Source organism: Talpa occidentalis, unplaced genomic scaffold, assembly GCF_014898055.3.
Source record: "Talpa occidentalis isolate TD23 unplaced genomic scaffold, MPIMG_talOcc4v2.1 talOcc4.2, whole genome shotgun sequence".
Taxonomy (NCBI): Eukaryota; Metazoa; Chordata; class Mammalia; order Eulipotyphla; family Talpidae; genus Talpa; species Talpa occidentalis.
The window spans coordinates 87,829,991-87,841,129 of NW_023602073.1; the positions used below are offsets into that span (position 1 = coordinate 87,829,991).

General features: G+C 42.2%; 1 protein-coding gene across 1 annotated transcript; it reads right to left on the minus strand.

Annotated features, from left to right (window-relative positions):
* Positions 1–2,032: 2,032 nt before the first annotated feature.
* Positions 2,033–10,902, minus strand: HTR1B (5-hydroxytryptamine receptor 1B). The gene has a single exon (XM_037519987.2). The coding sequence runs from the start codon at positions 9,584–9,586 to the stop codon at positions 8,411–8,413; it is 1,176 nt and encodes a 391-aa protein (XP_037375884.1). The 5' UTR covers positions 9,587–10,902; the 3' UTR covers positions 2,033–8,410.
* Positions 10,903–11,139: the final 237 nt, after the last annotated feature.

Sequence of the window (11,139 nt, forward strand, 5' to 3'; positions counted from 1 at the left end):
TAAATACCTCCTGTCATGCATTACTCATCACAGCAGAAGTGTCTATATTTAATAGTGCAATATCATGCAGTTTAAATGTACATTTTTATATACACAGACTCCCCTGAAAAGGTCAGTGGGTATGGTATGTGCCCTGGTTGGTCAAGTCTGTAGTCAGATGGGAACAGGGAGCAGAACAAAAAAAAAAAAAAAAAAATCTGTGTTCCCTGAATACAGCATTGTACTTACAAATAATTTCCTGAAGTTCTATTCTACTTTAATGCTTCAGATTAGTGATCAGAAAGCACTTTTCTCAAAGCATAAGTGAAACAGACATCATAATGCAGTTTCCTTTCCAAGTCTGAACACAAGTTATTCAACTGGGATTGTTGCCACAGTTCTCTAAATCACAGAATTGAATGAAATTGCTGTAATGCATCGTTCCTGATGATGATGATGATAACATGACAATAACAAAAACAATGTCCTAATAACATCATGATAGTGTAATAAGGACTAATGAGGGGGCACACTTACGTAAAGTATGTGGCATAAAGTAAATGCTCAATAATGCTAGTTTCCTCCCCAACTTTTAAACCCTCTAGTATGAAGCAATTAAATTCCAAATGATGTGTCTTTGCTGGAATCCAACTTGAAACGTGATTGTATATAGAGGAGACAAAAGACTGAACTGTTTTGTAATGTGGAATAAAAACCTACTTGGACACTGACACTATTCATTTGACTTCAAACAACTCAAGTAAAAAAGTAAAAGAAAGGATAGTGTCTGAAGTAGGATTTCTTGATTCTTATTCCCAAGCAAGATTTAGAAAACTCCAGTATCTCCAGTTTTATGGATGGGTGGCAAAGGTTGACAAACACAACTATAAATCAGAAACATTCTGCAGGGGAGGGGAGGGAGAAGGATCAAAACAAGGGAGGGAAGAGTACAAGGGACTATCGGGCCATAGTGCACTGGTGAACTGGTGGTGGGAATTCTATGTGGACTACACCTGAGAGGAAAAAGCAAACATTGGACAAAAATGAACAATTATGTAAAAATAGATATACAAATAAATAAAGTATATTTTTAAAAATTGACATTTTTCACAAATAATTTAAATTATTTTCACTGAAAAGAAAATACAAAATATTTTGAGAAGACAATGGAGAGAGACTTTCTGTGAAATTGAAAGTGCTGGGCCATTGCTCTAAGATGTTAAGTCTCTAAAATATAAGAAAAAGAAAAGAAAAATGAAATAATTACTCATGTTTATGAAAGACAATTTATAAAATATGTATTACGTGCATATTAACAAAAAGAATCCAAGTGGACTGACTGATATAGATTACTACAGGCACTGTGCCACTTGTCATTTGTTGACAATTGTTCTCTCTTTGCTTTATTTGTTGTTTTACCATTTGTATTTTTAGTATTTTTTTTTTTAATAAAAGACAAAGTCCTGATTTGGAAGTGATATAAATTCAAGGGTCTAAGTCAAAGAGCAATGCTTTGCTGATTCACACCCAGAAGTTGTTTTAGGGTAGACTGAGGATTATAAGCATCTGGGAGAAAGCATTTAAGGGGGAACATTTAACAGCTGTTGGAGCTGAGACAAGAATATCATGTAAACAAGTCAGGGAAATACAACCTATTGTAGATTAAAAAGCACATTTTCTCATCCGCAAATATTATGCTGTTTTGTTTTGGTTGAATTTTTTATATAATCTTAGGAAATAACCAGTACTTTATAATTAAACAATATTTTCTATTAGATCCTTAGGAGTCCAAGCATAGACACAGACCAGCACCACTGGCATCTCCTAAGAGCCTGTGAGAAGTGCAGGATCCAGGACCCCACCCAATGATAATTTTTGAAGTAGGATCCTTTGATTCTTATCCCCAACGTAGGCTTAGAAAACTCTAGGCCTCCAGTTCAATGGGTGGGTGACCAGAAATCAACAAACAGTTCTCCCTTTTAATGAACCCCAAGGATGATTTATACAGCCATTAAATTTTGAGAAGCACTACTGTAAAAAAAAAAAAAAAGAAAAGTAAAATGAAATCCACCAGACTTCCATTTCATTCAAGGTCCCCCTACACATCCAGAGATCCTGTGTGTGGCAGGCTCTGTCCTATAGCTTTACACAGAAATTCTCAGTGCCTCTCACCCTGGCCACACATTAGAATACTTTGGGGAGAATTTTTAAAATAAGAATATCAGGCTCTGCTCCAGATGATATAATTTAATTAGTGTGAGGCAGGGTCTGAGCAAAGGTATTTTTAAAGCTCCCCTGATAAATCAAATTGCAGCCTCAGTCGAAAACAACTGCATTATCCCACTTAATTTTTACCTACAAATATAGAGTATGCTTATTTATAGAGGGACTTGCTCATGATCACAAACCATGGATTTACACTCAGGTCCTTCTGACTTCAAGGACTTGTTCTTGCATTTGAAACATACTAATATGTTGGGGACCTTCATGCCAGTAATTTATTCCAAATTTCCCACTGTGTCATTACTCCAACACCCAAGACTCTGTGAGTAAAACTTCTAAGGGATAGGGAAAAGAGAATGGACTCAAGGACCTTAAGATCAGACATGACTGAGGTTGAAAGATGAAGAGCCATAAAATTGCTTCTCCACAAAAATATATCAGCCCGGTGTTGAACCTATTGAGATTATTCAATGAACTAAGAATGGATTGATGACTCCTCAGGGGGAGGTATAGGTCTAGACACACAATCCCAAAAGAATTAGCACTGGGCATAGAAGAGGTAACTAGGTGTGTTTACAAAATTACACTGGGCAGAACTGGAACATAACCTACCTACCCTTTGTGGACTGCTCTATCACTGCAGACCCATTTACTCCTACAGATCTCCTAAAATCTACTTATTCACATACAGGGTGACCAATCAGAGACTGGTGTGGAATGTTCCCACAGAATCAGGGAGGAAGTGAGTCATGCCATCATGCATCATTTTAGCAAGTCCTGTGTAGATCCTTTTACGCATTCACCATAAAAGGATCCCTATATCACCATCTGTTCATTTTAGGTACAGGAAATATTATAAGACCATTCTTGTTACGTGACTATTCATAGCTTTGAAAATTATTTCTCTGATTTTTAAATATGTACAAATTAATGAGAAGAAATGGACATTTTCTTTTACAAAATATACTTGGAATAGTGTTAAGTCACTCTCTTTGTCAGCTGGCCCAACTCCAGGGACTGACTCTCTCTCAGGGAGCACCGAAAATCCTAGTATAATCCTAAAATGTGGATGTTGACTTTAAAATTCTGATTTATCTGACAGCTGTGTGAAATGGCACATAGAAAACTCCCCACTGGGGATAGTGAAAATGTTAGGAAGTAAGAGTTAAGGAGGAATGGCAACAATATAACCTCACTTGTTTTCCCATTTATATGATCCATTTTTCTGACACAGAAACGCATTATTGTGATACATAAGATGTACTCACATTTATATATGCCTGATTTAAAAGTAAATGTGAATTACACAGACTTAAAAGTCTACCTTCTGGGGAAAAAAACTGACATATAAGGACACCTTGCTTCTGTGCAAGAAACAGCTCTCTCTTTAAATGGTAAATGGCAAGTGTTCTTCTACCTTGGAGCTGTGGATATTCAACCTCAAACCAGCGAAATTTTGAAAGAAAAACAAGAGGAAAATCAGAGTGGTGAAAAGTAAGTTTAAGTAAATAATTGGCTCCTTTTATTTTGAACATAAATTCTTTGTCTACTAACTCCTGACTTCACCCAGTGACACATTAACCAAAAGTCACAAAGTTTTAAAACAGTAAGACTTTAGCATTATCTCAGGAAAAGAGATGTATAAGAAAATAACTGATTTTGCATATATGAGGAAAAACTTTAGGTTGGTTTTAGGGATCCTTTGCTTAAATTTACAGTTCTGAAAAACCTGCTAATTTAAATACATGATCACTTGCCTCAGTGATCTTTTTTCACTGAGCTTAGAGGAGACAACTCCAATTGCAGGATTCTGGAAGAGGTTGTTAAGAGATTCAGTGGTGACACCTGCCTCCTCTCAACAACTCAGAGACACTCTGCCCCCTGGTGGGATGTTCAAGGATGGGTTTTGATAAAAGCTGCAGAATAGCTTCATTTCCACACCCTTCCCATACTAGCCTCTTCCCTTCTGAAAATTACAGTAGGTGCCCCAGTTAAAAGCTTGTGGCCCAACAACTACACATTAATTTGGATCAACAATTTTCTTTCATGTAATATAAAACCCTGTACTATCTAATCAGCTCTCCCACAGCTAAAATGAGGACAATGTTAGAGCAATGCATTCATTATCATTGGCAATCATGGCTTTGCATAGATATTTTTTAAAAAAGCACAGAAGTAGAAAATAAGACAATGGGGAAAGATGTGGATGTGATGAGGAACACTATGGACTCTGGAAAGATAGCTGAAAATCTCCAGATAAAGAAGAAGAAAGAGAAGAACGTGTGATGACAAAAGAGGATACTCTATGAAATAAAATATTTGGCAATTTCCTCTTGGCCCTTAGAGGTCACTGCAAATCACCTCTTGAATTCCTTCTGGCCTTTGGTCTACATGTCACCAGCCTAAGGGAGTAGGTGTGAAAGCTCCAAACCTTCATCATTTCTTGTTTAGCCAAATTTCTCCCATTCAGGCTTGTTTGGTCTTTCTCTATGCACTCTCTCTCAAATTGCCCTCAGTTTTCCAGTGTCACAGCTACATCGCAATTGCAAAGGAGGCAATTGAGAAATAATGACTAAAAAGGAAGTGCCATCTACTGAGAGCCAAAAGTGTATCAGGTGTCTGGATAAGTGCTTCACCTGTAGAGGATCCAAGTCTTTGCACAAACTTAAGTAGGCTACATTGAAGGAAGAACACATCACTATACTGTGCTCTATTGACAATTCAAACCTAGAATTTTTTGTTTTCCTAAAGCTATTGTTCAGTCTGCTTTTCTGGTGTTCAGATAGGTCAGTCTCCCTCTATTAGGTTTCCCACAAGCCTGACTATAATGAGCTTCATTCTTTTTTCTTTGTTCTGTATTGCAAGCACTATATAGTACCTGGCAATCTCACAACCAAGCCTGAAGACTAAGTGTTCTAAGAGTGCTGATCCAGAAAACTCTTAGGATAGTGGACCTGACTTATCATCTTTATAAAACACAACAGCACAATCTGCCTAATTCCTTTTAAATTCTTCCTACAGAATTAAACTAAATCTCTCCAAATTAAGACAGTACATGCCAGGCCACCAGTGTCCTTCATGATCAATTAATCCTCTATTGAAGGCTCAAATTCCTAAATGAAACTTAAAACCCAATGAAACAATCTTTACAAAAAAATGGAATTACTACCCAATGCTTTTTAGAACACAAAAAGAACTTTTATTTCATTATTTTCCCAAATTTCATTTCCAATTACACATTTGTTGAAAGGTGGAGTACGAAAGGCATTTCCAGTCACATAATCTGTAACTTCACCGAAGACACATAATCTAAGATTTTACTTCTTGAGTGAATTATAGTCCTCTCAGGGTTTCTTGGTTAAGGAAGATAAAAGTAAGATAATAGAGAGGAAAAGCGAAGAATACTGTTCTGTAGGAAATTGATTGGACTCAATAATGATTCATTCATGGGTGCAGTGTTCATTCGTAAAAAGGAAACTCTAAAATTCCTAGAAACACAAGACAATATTGGTATTTTGGGATGAGTATACATTCGTCTATTTGTGTGAAAATTTGTGCAATTAAACAATGTGGAAAATGTTATTTGTTACCACGGCCAATGAAAATGTTTTCATTTTTATGTAAGTTAAATATTTCCATCTCCCATTTTATGTTCTGCAAAAAGGCCATATGTCTAGTTTATGAAACAAACTATGCTATCGGCAGCAGTAACTGAAAAGGAGCTTAACAATCTTAACTACATACCCCTGGGATGAATAATACACTTTGCATAATTATGTGCAATGTTGAATGATGATTCTAGATCACTTAAAACTACAAGGGATTGCAAGCTTCTACTTCACAAAATAAACCCAAATCCAACCAATTCAGCCAAATGGTCAAGCAAAAATTAGGTAAGTAATCTATGTAATTCTAATTTACAACCCATTTGACTAAATTGACCATGTTTTGTTAAGATCAGGACACAATCATTGTAGGTGCCCTATAAAGAAATCATTTGTATGAGGCTATTTGTTTCAATTAATTTTCCCCCCTCAGGCTCCTAGAAGCTGACTTAATTGCTGCTTAGGTCCAAAGAAAACACAGCTGCATCAACAAAAGACAAACATATTAATAACATAAAAATAAACACACCGTGCTCTATGCACATTCCTATCAATAGCAAGCTAGAATTCTCCATAGGAGAAATGTCACAAAAAAATGAACAAAGAAACTTAGGGATACAGCCAAAATCTAGGATTATATAATGCTTACAATTTTATCTTACTCCGGTGACAGGTGTAAAAGTTGATCAAAATTCCCTTTTTTACTTAGTTTACAAGTGAACCTTTGAATAGTATATTTTCAAGAGTCATTACCTCAGATTGAAAGTCTGCACAGTAGGCAAGCAGTGTACTTCAGCTCAATACAGCTATTGTCTGACAGTCTAGACTGGGGAGCTGCAGCAGGGAGTGAATCTGTTTTACAAAGACAACTTGCTTTGGCAGACAAAAGGTATCAACTGCAGAAAGCTCTCTGAAGAATGGAGTATGAATCTTCTTTGGCATTTTAAATGTTCCACATATCTATTTTTTTTTCTATGCAAATGATCCTTCAGGGCTACTCTTTTTTATAAATCATTTTTCAACTTTTAGTATGTAATCTTGCCCTGTGTTGGGGGTTTTCAGGGTGAATTTGAGGTAACTAAGTAATTCTGAAATTTAGAGAGATGGATAACTTCAAGTATTTCTGATATTTCATTGAGGTTTCAGGTCAGTAACAAATTTCCCAGGTTCAGGGCTTTGTGATTTTCCTAATTGTCTTGTAAGTCCAAAGTTTACTTCCATGAGTTACAGGAAAACAGACTCACGTTGCACCTTCTCTATACTTTTCTAAAGTCTTTACATGTCATCTTCTAGTAACCTCTGTCCTGCCCAAACGTCAATAGCGAGGGGAAAAAAAAACAAGTTTTTTTTTTCTTTAATAGTTTTTAGGGTTCTTACTATGCTTTGAAGATTGCTGGAGTGTTCCCATGGCCACTTTATATGATAGCACGCAAACAAATTACAGATGGAAAGGAGAGTGCAAATGACTATCATGCATTTAAGATTTTTTACAAGTCATAATATACATCCTCCCATTCTTTAATTTATAGGAATTATTCCTATTTCACCAGTCTCCTTTACATCTCACTGAACTGGATAAGTAATAAAGATACTTTTCTTGTTAAGAAGCAGTATATATCTAATACTCATCAGTTTAATAGAGTGCATTAATAACACATATAGCAGCAGTTTGGGCTGAGTCACCCATCGTATCCTCTATTTATGGGGATTTAAATGCGTAAAGTGACAGGTACATGAAATTAGGAGGAAAAACAAAAGCAATCTGCAGACTTTGGCACTAGCACACAAATGTTTTGTTTGAGTTGTTAGAGATGTGGTTTGACGATTGCTAAATAGGAATAAAAATTACAAATCTGCAGAAAACAAACAATCATAGGTGTTGTTTCTCAGTTTAACATTCCCCATCTCCCATTCCCACCCACCCACCCCATATAATTTCAATTATAATAAAAATAGAGATCTTAACATCATAATTTTGCTGTTAACTCTTCAAGGTTTCTCCATGTCATCCAAGCCACACACATAGGGTTTGAAGCACCAAATCCACAAGTTTTTCCCAATCAAGTTTAAATAAACCAAAACTGAAGACTGAAGGATGCCAAAGTAACTGTTCTTAAATGAAATGTAACACAAAGTCCTCCCCAAAACACCAGGTATTAAGTGTCTAGTTCAAGTACTGCCAGGCTGTATGGAGATGTGCTTCAGGCAGGTTTCAGACAACAAACTACAAGTACCACTGGTTCTAGAGGGCATCATCCATGATACCAAAGCAGGGCTGAATCCCCTTTCCATCAAGGACTTTAAAAAAAAAAAATTGTAACCCCATGGTGATTGGCTGCTGCAGGGTCAGTGCTGAATCAGGGATTTGAGGAGAGGAAATGAGCCTCCTCCTCAGCAGGGAAGCTCTAACTTTAGTCTGAAGTCCTTTCAGAGCTCTCTGGGGCTGTCCTGGCTTCTCAGGATCCGTTGCTCTTGCCCAGAAGAGAAAGCCTCATTTCGACCCAGTAACAGTGAAACAGTGAAAGAAGAGTCAACCTACCTTTGGACCCAACCACAACATGGTCCCCAAAGGGCGTTTAGGTGGCCCCATTGCAAATGACAAGTCAACTTGTGCACTTAAAGCGTATCAGTTTATGGAAGGCTTGTTTGAAATCCTCATTGGACATGGTATAGATGACAGGATTGATGAGGGAGTTGAGATAACCCAGCCACGTGAAGAAGTCAAAGATGGCCAGGTGGAACCAACAGGCCTCCTTGCAGATAGGCATCACCAGGGAGATGATGAAGAAGGGCAGCCAACACACAATAAATGCTCCTAAAATGATGCCCAGGGTCTTGGTGGCTTTGCGCTCCCTAGCGGCCATGAGTTTCTTCTTCTCCAGTAGGGCGTCAGAGACTCGCACCTTGACTTGGTTTACGTACACAGGAGACCCCGATTCGCTGGGCACGTCGGGAGCCCTCGAGTTAATAGAAGTGACCGAGGATGTGGACCCTGGGGAGTCAGTTATCAACTGGGCTCGTGTCAGACGCTTGCCGGTCCTGTTAGGTGTCTGTTTCAAAATCCGGGAGCGGGCTTCCACGTAGATGCGGCCATAGAGGGCGATGAGGAGCAGGGTGGGGAAGTAGAAAGCGCCCACCGTGGAGTAGACTGTGTAGAGGACGTGGTCGGTGTTCACCACGCAGTCTGACACCTCCTCCTCGGCTTTGGCTTGACGCCAGAAGAAGGGCGGCAGCGAGATGGAGATAGAGAAGACCCACACCAGCGCGATCATGACCGCCGCCCTCTTGGGAGTCCTTTTGGCCGAGTACTCCACGGCGTCCGTGATGGCCCAGTAGCGATCCAGGGCGATGACACAGAGGTGCAGGATTGAAGCAGTGCAACAGGTGATGTCCGAAGACAGCCAGAAGTCGCAGACCACCTGGCCCAGCGTCCAGCGGCCAGTGACCGTGTACATGGTGCTGATGGGCATCACCAGGATGGATACAAGCAGGTCGGTGACCGCCAGGGAGGCGATCAGGTAGTTAGCCGGGGTGTGCAGCTTCCGGGTCCGGTACACGGTGGCGATCACAAAAGCATTGGAGAGCGTGGTGGCCAAGGTGATAAGCGCCAGCAGCAAGATCAGTAGTACTTTCCAGGGCAAGGCGATAGAGTCCTGGTAAATGTGGTGGCCCTCGGCACTGCAATTATGGGAGGGAGCAGCGGAGAGGTTGGCCTGAGAAGCCTGGGTCTGGGCGCCCGCGGGCGGCGGCTGGGCGCACTGAGCGCCTGTTTCCTCCATGGCTCTCTCTACCTGCGACCCTGAGCGCAGCTCCTGGGCAAGGAGTTGACCAGGGAGAAAACGGAAAAACCGCAGAGGAAACACAGTCTAGTCCTCCGGTTGTTAATTAGTTCCGCGGTTCCTCAATTACTCCTCCACCCAGACTCCCTGCAGAACCTAGAGGTCAAGGGCGCGGCAGCCCCGGCAGCGGAGCGCGTTCCTCGCACTTCCCGTGCGCCTGGCACCGCCGCTGGGTCTCCGGCAGCTCTCTCCACGCCCGTTCTTAGACTGGGTTTGCTAAGGACGAACCACCGAACCCCAGTCGTCCGAGCTCGCTCCAGGACGTCTAGTGGAGCAGGGGTCTGTATTGTCTGAGGAGGGATCATCAGTCAGGTGGGGTCTCTTACCCCAATTGCTCGGGGCTGAGAGTCTCCTAGCCCGGACGCTCCCAGATCTGCAGACTCGGCCCGCAGGAGTTTCCTAGCTGTCGAGACCAAAGCTTGCAGGCCAGCGAGAAGTCCTGGTCTCGCATTCCCGCCCCCCTCCCCAAGCTGGGGCTGTTTCCTGCGGTGGCTCTGGCCGCCGGAGCTGGGTGGAGTAAAGTCTGGGAGCCGCTCTGCGCCGCGCCTCGCGCCGGAGCTCTGCCCTCCCTTCTTTTCACGCGCTGGCCACTCCGGCGAGCTGCCCCGCGGAGACCAAGCGGTAATAGAGGAGACTCGGAGGTTGGGGCTGCGGCTGCCCGAACCGCGCCACCGCTGCCACCTCGGTCCCGCGGGCACCGCTCGGAGCCATGCTGCTGGGCGCACGGGTCTGGGGGACCTGGCGCCGTACGCCGATAAGGGGCAGGTGTCTGGGGGAGCGGGAGGAAAGCGGCGTGCGCCAGCCCGCGAGGAGCGTGTGAGCAAGAGAGCGGATGGCTCCTTTTATAGAGTCCAGGTCCGGTCCACCCGAGCCGAGCAACTCGTGCGGCGCAGCGAGTGAGGACGCCCGCTCCTCAGCACCTTCCCTTTTTCTCTCTCCCTCCCTCTTTTACTCCCGCCCGGTTCCCTCCCCGGCCAAAGCAGCTCCCGCCGGGTCCTATCGCCCTCTCTCCCAACCTCCCATACCCTGGCCCCTCTCCGGATCCTAACATTCCCGCGACGCAGTTCTGTCCAGGAATGGGGACAAGGGCATCCTATCCTTGCTTCTGCCCTCTTGGAAGTTTGCTGGGCGCCCCTCCAGGTAGACCAACACCTTCGGCCAAGGCACAGTCCCTGCGTTCCTTCCTAGACTCCTACTTATCACCCGTTACCCCCTTCGAGTTAGTACTAGGTGCAGCCAGCCCCAGAATCTGACCTCTCCGTTCTGGAATGTTATCCAGCCTTGTGCGCCACACCCAGGTTAGAAGGCGGTGCCAGTAATATCGCCTTAGAAGGAGACAGACAATAGTGCATTTTATACTTCGGGCTTCAAGTCATACTTAACTCTTGATACAATACAAACTCATTTTTCATATCTGGCTTTAGGAATCTGTTTTTTTTTTTTCTTTTAATTCCTCCCCTTTAACTGAATCAACAGGGGGGAAAAAGTTGTCT